The sequence below is a fragment of the Microcaecilia unicolor genome, chromosome 4, assembly GCF_901765095.1.
Source record: "Microcaecilia unicolor chromosome 4, aMicUni1.1, whole genome shotgun sequence".
NCBI classification, from domain to species: domain Eukaryota; kingdom Metazoa; phylum Chordata; class Amphibia; order Gymnophiona; family Siphonopidae; genus Microcaecilia; species Microcaecilia unicolor.
The window spans coordinates 92,825,506-92,844,240 of NC_044034.1; the positions used below are offsets into that span (position 1 = coordinate 92,825,506).

The 18,735-nt window shown below is 44.4% G+C and overlaps 1 protein-coding gene across 1 annotated transcript in view; it reads right to left on the reverse strand.

The window, feature by feature from the left end:
* LOC115468630 (cytidine and dCMP deaminase domain-containing protein 1-like) overlaps positions 1 to 18,735 on the reverse strand; it is a 61,704-nt gene that overhangs the window by 14,154 nt on the left and 28,815 nt on the right. Inside the window, exon 6 of the mRNA XM_030200473.1 lies at positions 4,756 to 4,931. Coding sequence (XP_030056333.1) covers positions 4,756 to 4,931 — 176 coding nt within the window. The remainder of the gene's footprint in view (positions 1 to 4,755; positions 4,932 to 18,735) is intronic.

Here is an 18,735-nt window from a genome sequence, read left to right on the forward strand (position 1 = left end):
GATGCCGTTCGGTGGAAGCTGCGTGGAAATACCTGCATGAGGCAGGTTTAGCTCTTAAAGAAACCTTACCGGTGGCGATGGCTCCCTCTACCAAGAAAAGGTTCCAAAAGTGGGAGAGAGTGGAGAATGCAGCGAGCAGCCAAACTTGAGACTGGTAGTTTGATATGGTTGGATAAAACTTGGAAGGCAGTTAATATGCAAAGGATGCTTGACTTGCTCAAATTTATATGTTTTGTGAGTTATGAAAGCAGAAGGATAATGTAAGGATTAAATTAGAGGTGGGAGGGGGAGGGGGGTTGGAGGGTTTGAGGGGGTATGCATTTGGTTCCGGGGTCATTGTTCCTCTGCTATCCCATACAGTGGCGCAAGGCGCTGTTTGGTGGGGGGATGTTAGGGAGGTGGGGAAATGTGGGAGGGAGGGAGTGGGTAAATAACAGACAGACAGATCAAGGGGAGAGAAGGGGGTCAAGGGAAATAGGGGAGCAGCAAAAAATTTATTTGTCCAGCGAGTGTTCCACAAAGAGTGAGGTAGATGGTTGACTTTAAAATTCTCACATATAACATCAAAGGTTTAAATACCCCATTTAAAAGACATTCCTTATTTAAGGAATTGCAGTTAATGGGTCCTCAAGTGGTATTCTTACAAGAAACTCATTTACATAAAAAGCATGAACATTTGCTGACCTCTATGCAATACCCAAAAATCTTTTATGCTTCTGATGTGAAAGGTGTTAAGAAAAGGGGAGTGGCTATAATGTTCCACAAAAATGTACAGATGCAACTTCTGCACTCCAAGAGGGATGCTGAGGGTCGTTTTCTATTCTTGCATGTTAAGCTGGATACTAAGGAATATACGCTGGCGAGTGTCTATGCTCCCAATGAACGACAGGAGAGATTTTTCCTACACCTTCAGAAGGAGTTGCAGAAGTTTGCTCGGGGTAAGGTGATAGTGGCGGGGGACTTTAATGCTACTATGCAGCCTAGGTTGGATAAGACCACTGCACCTTCCCCTAACGATTGTAGAATCTCCAAAGCCCTGGGGAAGTTTGTAACGACTATGGGACTGTATGATGTATGGAGACTTGACCACTCGGGGGGAAGAGATTATACATTTCATTCACATGTGCATTTCTCTCACTCCCGACTGGATTATATTTTTTTGGATAAGGGCTTCTCAGAAGAGGGGGGGGGATCATACATAGGACATACGACAATTTCAGACCACGCCCCTGTGTGGACAATAATTACTTCATTGAAGGAAGAGACGCGTGATAGAAGGTGGACTTTTAACAACTGTCTACTACAGGACCCAGAAATTGTAACTAACTTTCGTTCTGTGTTGAAGGAGTACTTTGATATCAACCTGGATTCAGGGCCAACACTGGGTATAGTGTGGGATGCATTTAAGGCTGTATCTAGAGGTTATTTCATAAAATGTGCAACCCAAAGATCTAGAACCCATAAAGTAAGATTAGCTCAGTGCATGGAGCGGTTAGGCGCCCTGGAAGACAGGTATAGAGCCCATGGCTCAGTGGCTGACTTCCGCAAACTGCAAGCAACAAGATTGGAGCTCGCAGCTTTACATGATGAGACTTTGCAGTTTGTAAATGCACGCCTGCGACAAGTTCATTATGAATTTACAAATAAACCAGGCAGGTTGCTGGCCACTAAATTAAGGAAAATGAGGGCAGATAGACACATCCTGAGAATGAAAGATGCTAGGGGTTCCATGCTGCACACATCAGATAAGATTAGAGAGCGGTTTGCCCACTTCTATGAGAACCTTTATAAGGAGGATGCTGCTGTACAGACTGAAGCCATTGACCAATATTTGGCAGACCTGGGTATGTCGGCGCTGACTGACTCTCAGAAAAAAGGGTTGGAAGCCCCGGTGACAGTGAAGGAAGTAATTCGAGTTATTAAAGCACTCCCAACGGGGAAAGTACCGGGATTAGACGGATTTACTAATGAGTTTTTTAAGCTTTTTGGGGGAGAATTGGCACCCTATTTGACGTTGGTTGTTAATTCGGTACGTGAGGGTGCGCCTTTCCCGCCATCGATGATGGAAGCATGGGTGGCGGTGATACCAAAGCCAGAGAAAGATAATACGGAATGCGCCTCTTACCGCCCCATCTCGATTCTCAATACCGACGTAAAAATATTGGCCAAGACCCTGGCAAATCGATTGGGTGATATGCTGCCTAGCCTGGTGCACCCCGACCAAGTTGGTTTTGTAGCAAATAGACAGGCCCTGGACAACATCCGTAGAACACTGGATTTGCTCTTTGTGGCTCGGTCGAGGGCCTTGCCAGTGGTTTTACTGGGATTGGATGCGGAGAAGGCCTTCGATCGAGTCCACTGGGGGTATCTGGATAAGGTTTTGAATAGAGTGGGAATTGGTCCTTATTTTAGAACATGGATTCAGGCACTATACACCTCGCCTCGGGCCTGTGTAAGAGTGAATGGTGGTAATTCGCAAATGTTTGAACTGGGCCGTGGCACTCGTCAGGGATGTCCTCTGTCGCCTCTGCTGTTCGCTTTGGCGATGGAGCCCCTGGCGGCTGCCATTCGGGAGAATGTAGATATATCTGGAGTGCGGGTGAGGGATAAGGAATATAAGATTGCTCTATTTGCGGATGATGTGCTCCTGTCCTTAACTAATCCAGTGGTTTCCCTTCCAAACTTAATGAAAGAGATAGGAACTTACTCTAGGGTATCTGGCTATAAACTCAATGCGGGGAAGTCTGTGGGATTAGCAGTGGGGATATCGCAGGAGCGTATGGAGGCGTTGAGGGCCTCCTTTGCATTTAAGTGGACTGACCGAGACATTAGATACTTGGGGGTACAGATCCCTGGGAACCTAGCGGACCTCTTTGCTGTTAACTACCCAGCTCTTCAGAAAGAGGTCCTGAGGGATTTAGACAGATGGGATTCGTTGGAATTGTCCTGGTTGGGACGCATAGCTGCACTTAAAATGAATATATTACCCCGTCTGCTATACTTATTCCAGGTGCTGCCGCTGCGGGTCCCCAGGGCATTCATATCTAAGCTTCAGGATGGCCTGATTCGCTTTGTTTGGCACCAGAAACGACCACGCTTGCCAAGAGCATTCTTGTATAGAAGTAAGCGAGAGGGAGGTCTTGGAGTGCCTAACCTGTACTGGTATTATTGTGCAGCGCAGGCTAGATCGGCTGTGGAATGGTTCCGAAGGGCAGATCATAAGTTATGGGTCCATCTTGAACAAGACTTGATTGGCTCTCGTAGACTGGGGCACCTGATGTGGCTACCGGCTAAATATAGGGGACAGGTTGAACGATTTCCGCCGATGTTACAGGCTACATTCTACTATTGGGACCGAATGTTCCAAGAGCGCCGACCTCTTGTGTCGGGGTTGGCCCCGATTGTTGACAACCCTATGTTTGGCCCGGGAATGGGGAATACGGTTTTTCGTAAATGGGCTACCTCGGGTGTGGAAATGTTAGGTCAACTATATATAGGTGAAAAGTTGGTGCCCTTTGAGACATTGGTGGCGGACTATAGGCTTCATACCTGTGAACATTATGCCTATGGGCAATTGATACACTTTTTGAAAGAACCGGCATATGTGGAGTGCCGAAGGAGGGAGGTCCATCCCTTGGAAGAAGTGTGTGTGGACTCTCGCAGTACACGTGGATTGATATCTCGTCTTTATGGCTATTTGGGGACACAATTAAAACCATCCCACTTGCATCGTAGAAGATGGGAGCAGGAGCTAAATTTCACTTTACCTGAAAAGGAGTGGTTGCAATTGGAGAAGGGTATTTTGAAATCCACTATAGCAGTGGCTGTTAAGGAAAACTCGCTTAAGGTATTTTATAGGTGGTATCTTACTCCGCAACGATTGCACCAGATGTTCCCTAAGGTCACAGCGAGTTGTTGGAGAAACTGTGGAGGAGAAGGGACAATGGGCCACATTTGGTGGACCTGTCCTAAAGCAGTAGCATACTGGAGGGGAGTCCGGTCTCGCCTTCAGGCCTGGGTGGGCAGATCTGTGCAGTGGCATCCTTTAATCTTCTTATTGGGCCAGAGACCCACGGGCTTAACAAGTAGCCAATGGTATATGGTGAGAGGGGCCTTACAGGCAGCTCGTATAAACCTGGCCAGAAGTTGGAAATCTCCGCTAGTACCCTCATTGGTGGGTTGGATTACAAAGGTGCATTATATATGTGAGATGGAGCGATTGACAGCAGTTAAAAAGAAAACCCTGCCTAAGTGGGATAAAATATGGAAACCTTTTTTGAACGCTTGTTCTGGATAATTACTTAATTGAAATGCAAGGGGGGGAGGGGGGAGGAGAGGGAGGTAGGGGAGGGAGGGGAGGGGGGGAGAATAAGGAAGCTGTAAGGTTCCAGAGAGGGGTTAAATAATTTTTTCAAAAAACTGTTAAATTCTGAAGTATAATTGGATGATGGGATAGTGCTGTTCTTCTTGTTTCTATCTGGTACTTTGTTACATTTACTGCAGATTTGATATGGTGTGAAATGTTATGTACTGTTCTTGGCTTGCTTTGTCTAAATGACAATTAATAAAGACTTCTATAAATTAAAAAAAAAAAGAAAAGGAGTCACTAAATATCTGAAAGAAAGAAACACCCTTGCTTCCCTTCTCTAAATCTTTTCACCTTCCGCCCAATAAAAAAACAAATAGGCACACACACACACACACACACACACACACACACACAAGTGACACAACAGAAAATAACCACTCCATCACCTGAATGTCAAGGCATTCTGCTCAGCATGTATAATGTATCTGAATTTTCGGATCTCTCTGTCATTTTGTTTGTCATCCATGTGTGGAAAATCAGCATACTCCGAACCTACAGGAAAGGCATTATAACCACATCCTATGAAGTACATAGCTCCCGTCCCATCACAGTTAGCTGGACTCTGAAAAACATGATTCAAGAAGAATAGTTAATGGTAAGTCAGATCTGTATAGCCATCTGAAATAGTTCAGCTAAATCAAGACTCAGTTGGACTGGGTATTTTGATATTTGGGGGAGAGCACAGAAAATCTTGTGTCAGAAATGTGTTGGAATGCCTGTAAAATATATTCCTTGATAATTTATTTTCCTTAGACATTCTTTCCATACCTATATTTCTTTCTCCAGTCCCAAAAAACCATCATAGTAACATAATAAATGGCAGTAGACCTGCATGGTCCATCCAGGGCGGCCAAAGCTGTACCCGCTACTCCGTGCAGGTTAAACACTGGAATCACAAACTGGGCAGTCAGAAATTCGCCACCATGCCAACCACATATAGGCAGTTATAGATGATGCAATTTTGGAGCATAATACCATGCATGTCAACAGTCTTAAGAGTGGTTTTAATGTGGCTGCAGGATAGTCACATTAATTATAAATATATGATTAATCCAACAATATTATTAATAACATTTTGCTCACCAATTTCAATCTTAAGATATCTTTCCCTCCTCCACTGAGTTCACACTGATAGCATACGATATGAATGCGATATAAAATACGAAAATGTGATTCTGGTCTATGTCATTTTTGGGACACAGACTTTTGACCATTCCTTCCTGTGTGTCTAGTTTCCAACCATAATAAGAAAGCAACCCATGATCAACTCATCCTCAGTTGCCAGACTGGAATGAAATGGCAAAAGGTCTTGGTAGTAGACTGAGGCCTTGTGTTCTCTGCTGAGTAAAGTAACACCAGGGTCCAGTTGGCAAGCTCCCTTAAAAGTCTTCTATAATCAATTAACTTTGTATCACAATCCTAGATGATTACTCCAAATGGCTGTATTGAAAAATCAACATTTTTAATCATTACAAAACAATGCAAGTTTCTTTAAAGCTGCAGTTCTGCCAAAAAGGTGTTTTATAAAAGTCATTTGAACATGAGCGAAGTTATTAAGAGTCCCTACTTTTTCATATCGGTATTACATTCTTGAGGAAGTCTGTAATAGATTCCACACAATGATCTACAGGATATTACACGGAGAAGCCCCCACCTACATGAATTACCTTATTGACCTCCCATCCAGGAACAGTTTGACGTCTTCCCGTACTTACCTCAATCTACACCTCCCCAACTGCAAAGGTATTAAGTACAAATCCTTCCACGCATCCAATTTTTCTTTTTTAGGCAGCCAGCTTTGGAATGCTTTACCAAGATCTATCCGTACCATTAACGGCCTTCTGCCCTTCAGAAAAGTACTGAAGACCCATCTCGTCAAGGTAGCCTACCCTAACGATCCAACCTAACCAAAACTTGCCCAGACTATTCTTATTGACAATAGTTATATTCTGACCATGTTCCCCATTATCCTTTCTGCTACCCCATATCCATTCCTTTTCATCTTTCTACGCCTACCTCCCAATGCTCATTTCCTTCTGCACCCAATTCCTCCTATGTTTAACATACTTTCCGTCAGCTCCATTAGTTTTGCGTTTAACGCAAACTGTATATTCTTCTTACGACTTTGTAATTATTTAGATTGTTACTATGTAAGCCGCATTGAGCCTGCCATGTGTGGGAAAGCACGGGGTACAAATGTAATAAATAATAATAATAATAGATTAAAAGCTCATTCTACTTAGCTACTCTTACCACTAATGAATGTAAGTGAACTAGAGTGCTGCTGTGCAGATCCTTACCAGACCCCAGGCCACCAATGCATTAACACACAGAGGGAAGCCAGCTCTCAATAGGCTGGCATAGCATGCAGGCTCCTCTACTGAATTTTCAGAGCCTGATTGGCCACTGCTGTTTCGTCGTGTTTTATATTTTCTGCAACTTCTATCAGATTGTAACCTTTTTTTTTTTCCCTAATTTAATATGAATGAATGTAATCCATTTTGATGGTCTTACCCTAAGGAGACAATCAAATAAACTGTTTACCCATGGAAAAGGACCCACTGGAAATTAACTTGCTCCCCCCCCCCGCCCGCAAATGATGGTAAAAGTACCTATGGTGGTCACAATGCAGGTATTTTCACACATGATCGAAAAAGGGATAGATTGGGAGCAGGGTTGGCATTAAAGGGGATGCAAACAGGGCAACTGCCATGGGCCCCATGCCACAGGGGGCCCCAAGCCTGCCTGACGTTGAAGGCACAGCCTGCAAGAGGGTTCTGGAAGCCCCCCTCAAATTTTGTCCCTGGGCCACAGCATGACTAACAGTGGCACTGGTCAGAGGAGAGAGAGTACAAGTGACAATTTCAGTTTGACAGCCATATGTGTAATTTCAGTGGGTGTATAGGGTTCTGTCTCAAAATAGGTGCAAATGACTATACTGAAAAGGGTGCCCCATTCCTGTGGCTGCTGCATTTTCAAAGGGAAAATCTGCACTGGGCTTCCCTCTGAAAATTAACTTAGAAACATAGAAAAATGTAGGCATATATAGAACATATGGCCCATCCAGTCTAACCCATCCATACCATCTATTCTCCACATCACTTCCTTAGAGATCCTATGTACTTGTCCTAAGCTTTCTTGAACTTGGGACAAGTACATAGGCAGATGGTATACCAAGTCACACGCAATCAAGCCCCTTCTCCAACTTACACACTTGAGGGGCCCGATCTTGCACATTGGTGTCCTCCCCCACCACCCGCAATCCGGTACCTCTTCTCTTCTTTTAAAAAGTGTTTTCTGCCACAATCTGCGTAGTGCCAGCACTCTTATTGGAAAGAATAATCCGAATCATAGTCATCTGATGCTAGGATCCACCTTGGGGGTCAGCAACCAAGAAAAAGATCTAGGTGTTGTAGTAGATAATACGCTGAAATCTTCTGCTCAGTGTACGGCGGTGGCCAAAAAAGCAAACAGGATACTAGGAATTATTAGGAAAGGGATGGTGAATAAGATCAAAAATACTATAATGCCACTGTATCGCTCCATGGTGCAACCGCACTTCGAGTACTGCGTTCAGTTCTGGTCACCGTATTTCAAAAAAAAGATATAGCGGAATTAGAAAAGGTTCAAAGAAGAGCGACCAAAATGATAAAGGGGACAGAACTCCTCTCGTATGAGGAAAGGCTAAAGAAGTTAGAGCTCTCCAGCTTCGAAAAGAGACAGATGAGGGGAAATATGATTGAGGTCTACAAAATCCTGAGTGGTGTAGAATGAGTAGAAGTAAATCGATGCTTTATTCATTCCAAAAGTACAAAGACTAGAAAGAAATTACACAGAAATACTTTTAAAACTAATAGGAGGAAATATTTTTTCACTCAACGAATAGTTAAGCTCTGGAGCTCTTTGCCAGAGGATGTGTAATCAATAGAAATAGAATAAAATAAAACATAGAAAAGAAAATAAGATACCTTTTTTATTGGACTAACTTAATACATTTTTTGATTACCTTTCAAAGGTAGCCCTTCTTCGTCAGATCAGAAATAAGCAAATTTTGATAAGTAACAGCATATATAAGTGAAACATCAAAGTATTTCAGTGACAGTCTGTAGGTATGAGGGAGGGGTGGGCTAGGTGAGAAACAGAGAGGGCTGAGAGGATGAGTGACAGGGAGATCTGCATGGTGATCAGAGAATGACAAAGCAGTTAAATGTCATGGTTTATAATGGGCTAGAAAACCCAGATCTTTGTTAAGTCCTGTCTGGTGGGTGTCAAAATATTTAATCATTTTGACTTCAAAGGTCTTATGTTCCTGTATTGTTTTAAAGCATCCTTTCAGTATTCGAAAAGCTAATCAAAAAATGTATTAAGTTAGTCCAATATTAGCAATTAATGTGCGCTTAAAATGTTAGTGCACCTACAGCACGGCTTAGTAAACAAGGCACAATGTTTGATAAATAGCTATGGGACCATACAAGTAGGAAGATGTTTTCTTTACAAAGCACAGCAGAGTCATAATAAAAAGTACACAACTTTCAATTTAAAAAAGTGTTAAAATATATAAAGCAGTTTTTTAAAGATAAATGTTTATTAGGTTTCTATTCAAGTAAAAAACACATTTACAAAACAAAATATGCCAGCACAAAAGAGTGAAAATAAAGCAGTATGACCAAAATAAGAACCAATAAGAGTCTAGTTAAATTTTTTAAAAATTAGATAAGTTTTGCTGCCATAAATTGGGTTACTTTCTTGATTATTGAGCAGTATTATAGATAAATCCAGTATTATAAAAGCTGTGGTTTCATTTTCCCTTCTCTGCTGTCCCTTTAAATATGCCAATGGCCAGTGAAGCTTAAGCCTTTGAGGTTAACATCTGGAAAGCTGCCGTAAAAGCTTGAACAAAACTAGGAGTTTCACAGTTACTAGAAATGAACAAAACAGTCTGTACTATATGGCATGCCAAGTACCATTATTCCCACTCAGATTCATGAAGGGAGAAGCGTTAAGAGACATCCCTGCTTGGGAGGAAGTGACGTCACCGTCAGAGATGGCTGCTTGAAGTTTGAGCTCCGTCGGGGCAGCAGTGAAAACAGTGATTTTCCCCCAGCGAAACCGCGATCGCGAATTTAGGCGGTCTGAGTCCGGGGATCGATGGCGACCCGAAAGCGCCTGGAGAAATTTAAATACAGCGCTGATCAGCGGGACGGAGCGGCAACATCGAGCCGCACCCCGCGCAAGGCGCGAGACAAAATGGCGGACGCGGACTCGGGCTCGGATACGGAGGGGCTGATGGAACAGCAGGAGAGCGATACTGAACTCACGAAGCAGGAGGTAACACGCTGGTTTAAAGCGCTCAAAGCTGAAATGGCGGCAGTGAGGAAAACAATCAAGGATGCAGTGGTGGACATTCAGAAAGAGGTGAGGGAAATTGGCACCAGGGTGGAACAAGCTGAGGAAGCACTGGAGCACGTGGAGGGAGACATCTTGGAATTGAAAACAGAGATTGGCTCCCTGCGTGCAGAGAAAGATAAAATGCAGTTGGATCTTGAGGACTTAGAAAATAGATCCAGAAGAAATAATTTAAGATTCAAAGGGGTCCTAGAAACGGATCAAAATATGGACTGCACTAAGGTGGTGAAAGCAATTTGTGCCTTTATCCTGGCATCTGAAGGAGATGAACACATGCTTGGAGATGGGACTGAGATACAATTTGATAGGGTACACAGAAGCCTGGGACCCCGAAGAGATAAACAGCCCAGGGATATAGTGGCATGCTTTAAGGATTATAAGACTAAAGATCTGGTCTGGCGTAAGGCACGATTGATGGGTGAAATTCCCTGGGACAATCAAACAGTGCTAGTATTTCAAGACCTAGCCCTGGGCACGCTGCAACGAAGACGAGAGTTTCGAGATCTGACCAAGTTTCTACAGCAGGCCAATTACAGGTACAGATGGGTCTTCCCGTTTGGATTGCAGCTTACAGTGGAGGGCCACACGAGGAGGGTGACCTCGCTGGTTGAAGCATGGAAAGTGCTGAAGGAGCTTGGCTGTAACAATTTGCCATCTGATGGAGATACAGGGAAACCAGGGAAGGCAGCAACCGAGAAGAGAGGATCGTCGTGGCAAAAGGCGGGCTCTCGCAAAGGACCGGGCTCACATAGGCCGGAAATGGACAGAGTACCCTGATGGAAAGTATGAGACACTACTGGTTTCAGTTCACCACAGTTATAGGTGGTTGAGTAGCCCGGGAGGGTTACCGGACAGGGTTTGCAATAGTTATCTTCTGTTATGAGTTCAGAGAATGGATGTTTTCTACACTGTTATAATGTAATGAGATTGGAGAAGGTGGAGCGGAGGGAGAGGGAATACGAGTTTGGGGGGAGGGGGGAAAAACAGAGGGGGCGAGGGGGGAGTCAGCTCTGGCGAGGGGTTATTTCCTTACAGTATTAGGCTGGCGGCAAATGGTACCGCTCAGCAACAGGGGGGCGGGAGGAGGGTACAGGGAGGGAAAGGGTTGAGGGTGGGAACTTGGAATGTGAATGGGTTAAATTCGCAGAGGAAGAGAAATATGGTATATCGGGAGTTACAGAGGAGTAGATGGGATATAGTCTTGCTGCAGGAGACACACATTAGACGCCGAGAGGCACATTTATTACAGCAGAGGGCCTACAGTGAATGTATTGCACACTTTGACAAAAGAGGGGGAAAGGTGGGCGGTTTGGCCATTTATATTCGGAAAGGGACTCCATTTGTAACTGATGACATTTATAGAGATGAATTGGGGCGCTGTTTAGCGGTCAGAGGGCTCTTATATGGGAAATCTGTGACAATTGTGAATGTCTATGCACCTAATTCTGGTCAGGGAGAGTTTTTTGAGCATATAAGGGAGGAACTTTTGCAATTTCAAAGAGGTGGGATGATTATGGGAGGAGATTTTAATTTGTGGAATACATCTATGGATCATTCTAAGGGACACATAACAGTACACAAGCCTTATACTCGGAGTTTGAGGGCACTGGCCTCGAGATTGGATCTCCTGGAGGTCTGGAGACTTAAACATCCGACCCAGAAGGCATATACATTCTTTTCTCACTCGCAGAACTCATATACACGTATTGATATGATTTGGTGTAGCTGGGTTTTATGGGAACACGTTGTGGATGCAGATGTGGGGTCTATTTCAGTCTCTGATCATGCCCCGGTAGAACTTGACTTGAAGGGGTTGGGAGAAGAGGATAAACAGAGATTTTGGAGGCTTAATGAGGGCATCTTGGGCGATAAACAGATATGTGAGGATATACGCAAGGTAATTCAAGATTACTGTAGTATGAATGACATAGGGGAGGTATCGGAGGGCACACTCTGGGATGCTTTAAAGGCGGTGGTACGGGGTCACCTAATTAAATGGGGTGCCAGGAAAAAACGGGAACGGGAGGCAAAAGAACTGGAAGCCAGGGAGAGGTTGGCCTACTGGGAGCGTAAACATCAGGAAGGGGGGTTGGGAGAGGAGTTGCGCGAGGTACGTAAATGGAGGGTGGCCTTGGATCAAATACAGGTTGAGCGGGTGGAGTTCCTGAGGAAACGTCTCCAGCATAAGTTTTTTGAATTTGGTAATAAGTCAGGGAGGATGCTGGCTAACTGTTTGAGACACCGTCAACGGGACTCGCTGATTACCAAAATTAAAGGGCAGGGGGACCAGATCCTTTACAAGGACAGAGAGATTAGAGAGCAATTTTTGAAATTTTATAGTACACTATATACTAGCACTATAGGAGTGGAGGAAGGTGAAATTAGAAAGGAACTGTGCTCTCTTAAGTTGCCCAAGTTATCTCGTGAGGATTGTGAACAGCTAGAGGCCCCCTTTCATTTGGAGGAAATTAGGCAGGTAATAAAAGGACTTAAAGGAGGGAAGGCCCCAGGGGTGGATGGCTACTCTGCAAAGTTTTATAAAATCTTTGCTGGGGAGGTAGGGCCGTTGTTGGTAAGGGTGGGAAATGCTTGTTTCCAGGGCAGTTCCCTCCCTTCTAGTATGCATGAAGCTGGTATATCACTCATACTGAAACCAGGCAAAGACCCCTCTGCGTGTGGATCTTATAGACCAATTTCCTTAATTAATTTGGATGTTAAGATTCTCTCTAAGGTCCTTGCGAACAGATTAGGGGGGATATTGCCCAAATTAATCCACCCAGATCAATCAGGGTTTGTAGCGGGGAGACAAGTAGCCGATAATATACGCCGTACACTGCATATGATTTGGGAGGCTCAACAGGAGGGTCGACATATGGCCTTGCTAAGCACAGATGCTGAAAAAGCTTTTGACAGGGTGGAGTGGCCCTATTTATGGGAGGTTTTGAGGCATCTTGGTGTGGGAGAGGGGTTGATAGGATGGTTGCAAAGGTTATATGAAGGACCCTCGGCAAGGATCAAGGTAAATGGGGAGTATTCTAATGCATTTAAGATAGGGAGAGGTACGAGGCAAGGATGCCCACTATCTCCCTTGTTGTTTGCGATATCGATTGAACCGCTGGCGCAGAGGATAAGGGAGATGGGCGACATAAAAGGGATGGTGGTAGCGGGCAGGGAACACAAGCTGGCATTATTTGCTGACGATATTCTGTTTTTTGTCACGAGTCCCCTGACGACTTTACCAAACTTGGTGAAAGAGCTTAATCAATTTGGTAGAATTTCAGGGTTTAAGATAAACTATGACAAGTCTGAAGTTCTGGGGGTGACTATCCCACAGGGTCGACTGGAAGAAATGCTACAGGGGTTCTCATTTCGACTAAAGAAGGGCAATATCAAATATTTAGGGGTTCAGATACCCTCTGAGTTGAATCAGCTATATTCACTAAATTATGGCCCGTTGTTTCAACAAGTACATAGGGACATGGCGGGCTGGCAGGGTAAGTGGCTATCCTGGTGGGGGAGAATAGCAACAGTACGAATGAACATCTTACCCAGGATTTTGTTCCTGTTTCAGACTTTGCCTGTGCAGGTACCTAAAAAGGAAATAAATAAGCTTCAGGGGGAGATTATGAAATTTATATGGGGGGGTAAAGCTCCGAGAATACATAGGAAATTGATGTGGAAGTCGGTGGACCTGGGAGGGAGGGGGGTGCCCAATTTGGAATGGTACTTTTGGGCTGCACAGGTAAAGTTTGTGGTGGCATGGAGTCAGGAGTCTCCATCGGTGGTGGCTAGTTTAGACCAAGAGATGGTGCAGGGTTATAAGTTGAAGTCGGTTATATGGGCTTCACTAGAACCGAGGGTATATGGCCAAATGACAACGAATCCATTTGTGAACCATCTGTTGACCTTGTGGGCCTCTTTCAGAACCAGGTTCTGGATAAAGAGGAAAACTTCCACAATGGCAGGTATAGGTTGGGAACCGGCTTTTCAAGTGGGAATGGGCCACCAGGTTGCAGGGTGGTGGGAAGAGGAGGGGTTGATTTGTTTTAGGGATCTTCTGGATGATGGGGAGTTAAGACCCTTAGAGGAGATCCGGGAACAGTGTGGGGGAGGTGCGGGAGATACTTATTTTTATATACAAGTCAAGCATTATATGAGCCAACAAGGGTGGTTGAAAAGGGACCCGGAAGAATACGAGGAACTTGAAAATTTGTGGGGATCATTGGGGAAAATGAGAAGAGTTATATCTATGTTGTACAAATTGATCAGAGGTAGATCTTTTGAGAAATGTGCTTATATGATAAAATGGGAACAGGATCTGCAAAGGGAATTTACAGTAAATGAGTGGAAGGCTATAGTAATAGAAGTCAAAAAAGCCTCGAATTGTGTGTTGTTAAAAGAAAATGCTTTTAAGATATTGTCGCGGTGGTATTACACCCCGCATCGACTACATGCTATGTTCTCCTCGGCATCCTCACTGTGTTGGAGGTGTGGAGATGAGGAGGGGACTTTTTTGCATATTTGGTGGTCGTGCCGGACTTTACAAACATTCTGGAAGACAGTAACGACAAAAATTTCAGAAAGTACGAATAAGCCGTTTCAATGTACGCCGCATTGGTGTCTTTTGGGTCTCGGTAACAGAAGAGGAACTAAATGGCAGAGGCGCCTAAAGAGGATTTGTTTAACAGCGGCTAAGAGTGTCATTGCAATGCACTGGAAGAAACAGGTGGCTCCCTCAGAGCTGGACTGGACTCTGAAACTTTCCCTGGTCGGGGAATTGGAGCAACTAACGGACAAAAGAATGGGAAGGTACAGCCCATCTTCTGAACTGTGGTCTCGATTTAAGCGATTAACCCAATAAGGACAGTTGACATAGAGCTGGGAGGGGGAGGAGGGGGGGAGGGGGGGAAATGTGGGAGAAAAATGAAGAAGTTTACATTGTTGTATTGTAATGATGCTCAATAAAATATTCAAACATTAAAAAAAAAAGAGACATCCCTGCTTATAATCGAATGAGAAAAACGCCCAAGTTCCGACCTAAATCGGGAGATGGACGTTTATCTCACAAAAACGAATAAAGCGGTATAATTGAAAGCCGAGTTTTGGACGTTTTCAACTGCAATCCGTCGCGGATGCGGACAAAGTTGATGGGGGCGTGTCAGAGGTGTGCCGAAGGCGGAACTGGGGCGTGGTTATCTGCCGAACAGAGATGGGCGCATTTCACCGATAATGGGAAAAAAGTATGCGTTTTTAGCTAGAATTTAGGACACTTTTCCTGGACCCTGTTTTTTCACGAATAAGGCCCCCAAAAGTGCCCTAAATGACCAGATGACCACTGGAGGGAATCGGGGATGACCTCCCCTGACTCCCCCAGTGGTCACTAACCCCCTCCCACCACAAAAAATGAAGTTTCTCAACTTTTTATTTTCACCCTCAAATGTCATACCCAGCTCCCTGACAGCAGTATGCAGGTCACTGGAGGAGTTGTTAGGGGGTGCAGTGGACTTCAGGCAGGTGGACCCAGGCCCATCCCTCCTACCTGTTACAATTGTGCTGCTTAATGCTTATTAGTCGTCCAACCCCCCCAAACCCACTGTACCCACATGTAGGTGCCCCCCTTCACCTCTTAGGGCTATAGTAATGGTGTAGACTTGTGGGCAGTGGGTTTTGAGGGGGATTTGGGGGGCTCAACACACAAGGGAAGGGTGCTATGCACCTGGGAGCTCTTTTACCTTTTTTTTTGTTTTTGTAAAAGTGCCCCCTAGGGTGCCCGGTTGGTGTCCTGGCATGTGAGGGGGACCAGTGCACTACGAATCCTGGCCCCTCCCACGAACAAATGCCTTGGATTTATTCGTTTTTGAGCTGGGCGCTTTCATTTTCCATTATCGCTGAAAAACAAAAACGCCCAGCTCACACATTGTTGAATAAAACATGGGCGTCTATTTTTTCCCAAAATACGGTTCGGTCCGCCCCTTCACGGACCCGTTCTTGAAGATAAACGCCCATGGAGATAGGCGTTTTCGTTCAATTATGCCCCTCATCGTGACCTTGTACCTGCTGGCACCCACTGTTTGATTAGCAGACAGCCAGCAGAGCCCAGTGATTGTAATGTGGCTGCTGTTAAGAATACTACATATGCACATGCACCAGGCAAGTCTGGAAAGTGAGAATAAAAAGAGCCTGTGCACTGCTGTACAATTTGCAAATGTAATTAAGGTTGGAGCACCCCGGGGCGGAAGGGTGGGACTTTTACTGTTACTACTACTACTACTTATCATTTCTATAGCACTACCGGACGTACGCAGCGCTTCACACTTGAACATGGAGAGACAGTCCCTGCTCGATAGAGCTTACAATCTGATTATGACAGACAGACAGGATAAGTAAGGGATAAGGGTTAGGACAGACAGGACATATCAGGGATAGGGGACAGTTGAAGGGTTAGGTTTAGGAGTTAAAAGCAGCATCGAGGAGGTGGGTTTTTAGCTTAGATTTGAAGATGGCCAGAGATGAGGCTTGGCGTACCGGCTCAGGAAGTTTAATCCAGGCATACGGTGCAGCAAGATAGAAGGAACGGAGTCTGGAGTTAGCGGTGGAGGAGAAGAGTGCAGATAAGAGAAATTTGCCCAGTGAGCGAGTTCCCGGGGAGGAGTGTAGGGAGAGATGAGAGTGGAGAGGTACTGAGGAACTGCAGAGTGAATGCATTTGTAAGTCAGTAAGAGGAGTTTGAACTGAATGCGGAAACGGATAGGGAGCCAATGAAGTGACTTGAGGAGAGGGCTAATATGAGCATAACGACACTGGCGGAATATTAGTCGTGCAGCAGAATTTTGAACAGATTGAAGAGGAGAGAGATGGCTCAGTGGGAGACCTGTGAGAAGCAAGTTGCAGTAGTCTAAGCGGGAGGTGATAAGAGTGTGGATGAGGGTTCTGGTTTTTGAGAAGAGGGAGGTTTAGTGGGGAGGGAGTGGGTGAATGGAATGTCACTGTTATTGTTAATTGGCTGCGTGCTTCTGATGTTGTCTGTATAGCAGTTAGTACTGTGCAAGATTGGGTTTTGTTAAAACTAATAAAGATTCAAACACGAAAATATCAGTTTAAGATAAACACAAAATGTACTTGCTAGAAAGATATTAGGGCCTTGTTTTAAAGTGCATAAATGTTAATTTAGGTGTTTTATTTTGCTGCTAATTAGGGGATCCTTAAAGGGTATGAAAAAATAAAATCGGTGTTTATTGGTGTTTTTGCAGCACATGTACTATTGATGGGTACCTTTTCCAGCTAAATCAAATACATACAAGCTGCACAGCTGTGGAGCATTCAACAAGGTACAAAAACAATCGGGGAATAGGGAAAGTGGTGTTTACCCAATAAAAAAAAACTTGTGAACGAGTTGTTTGTGCTCCCAGGTCTGAAGGAACCTGCATGTTTCTGTAAATATAGGCAGCCTCAATGGCCACCTTCAGTGTACAATGGAAGCTTTTGATGCCACTTGGTCCTTTCGTGGGTCAAGGAAAAGGACAAACAAATGATCAGAGACAAAAGGGATTTGTCTCCTGCAAATACCTAATCAGGACTCTGCAGACACCCAACTTATGGAGTCTTCTGGCTTGTGTAGCCGCCCAGAAGAAATGGAAGACAAACCTCCTGATTCACATGGAAGGGAGAGATGGCCTTCGGGAGAAAAGAGGGGACTGAGTGAATGGACACCGAGTCCTCTGAGAAGGTGAGATATGGATCCTGATAGGAGAGAGCCTGAAGCTTCAACCCACTCCTGGCTGAAGCAAGTGATGCTGGCCTCAAGAGCTCAAAGGAGGTTCCTATAAGCACAATGAGTATCAGATTCAAGTCCTAAGTTGGACTTCTGCATGGCCCCTTTAGGATCTCCAATATAGAGGCAAAAGTGTTAAGTTCATTGCAGAGATATCAAGCAAAACACGTTTCTTTTTTTTTTTTTTCCACAAATCAGCAAGAATAGACTTACATCCTTCTGCCATTGCAGGACAATAAGTACCAGTGGATGTCACTGGAAGGAACCAATTTCTCTACCTACATCTGCTGGTAGGAAGGGAATACCACCTCCTTGTGCAGACTCGTATAGTTGGATGCTAAGGAAGTATGTATTTGTGATTAGGGTACAATCACTTATACCAGCCACAGAGCTAGTACAAATGATCGCACCTAAGTGCTGGAGAGAGGCACATATCTTATGGTATTCCATAAGATATGTGCATAAGCGTGTGCTCCAACCATACTCCACCTGGACTCTGCCAACATGTATGCAACCTGTGAAATGAACACTACAGACTATACTCACACACGTACAGAATAGCATATAGATGGAAAAGCATATATGCACGTGTGTGCACATATATGGTATGTATAATCTAAACATTTACATGCATAGTACATGCATAAATGTTACAGCCTGTTTTATAGAATTGCTCCCTTACTGGCTGGCTGGTTTCCAGAGGGACCTGTGACTGTTTCTCCAATGGCTGAGCTAGCTGGCAGAAGGAAAGAGAGGCCTATAATTTAAACCATAAAGGTTTTGCACCTAACATGCGTAATATACAAAAGTTATCCCTTGGAAGTTGCCACACCTCCATGAAAACTGTTCCCAGCACTCTGGAAAACGCAGCCATGCTGTTCATGTAGGGCAACAGTTGCTACTGTATGTTAACAGCGTAGCTGCTAATGTTGAATACAGTTATCTATACCTCTGGAAGAGATGTTAATTGGTAATGTAGCAAGTAATATAAAAGTTAACACACAGTAATAACATCTTCATTAAATGCAAACTGCAATCACTGTCTATGCCACACTGCCTGATTGAAATTTCCATATTAGTTCAGTGCAGCAGTTTAATGTGCTGTTAATGGCGTGTTACTGTTAGACACGTTAAACACTGAACTACTACTTATCATTTCTAAAGCGCTACTAGACGTACGCAGAGCTGT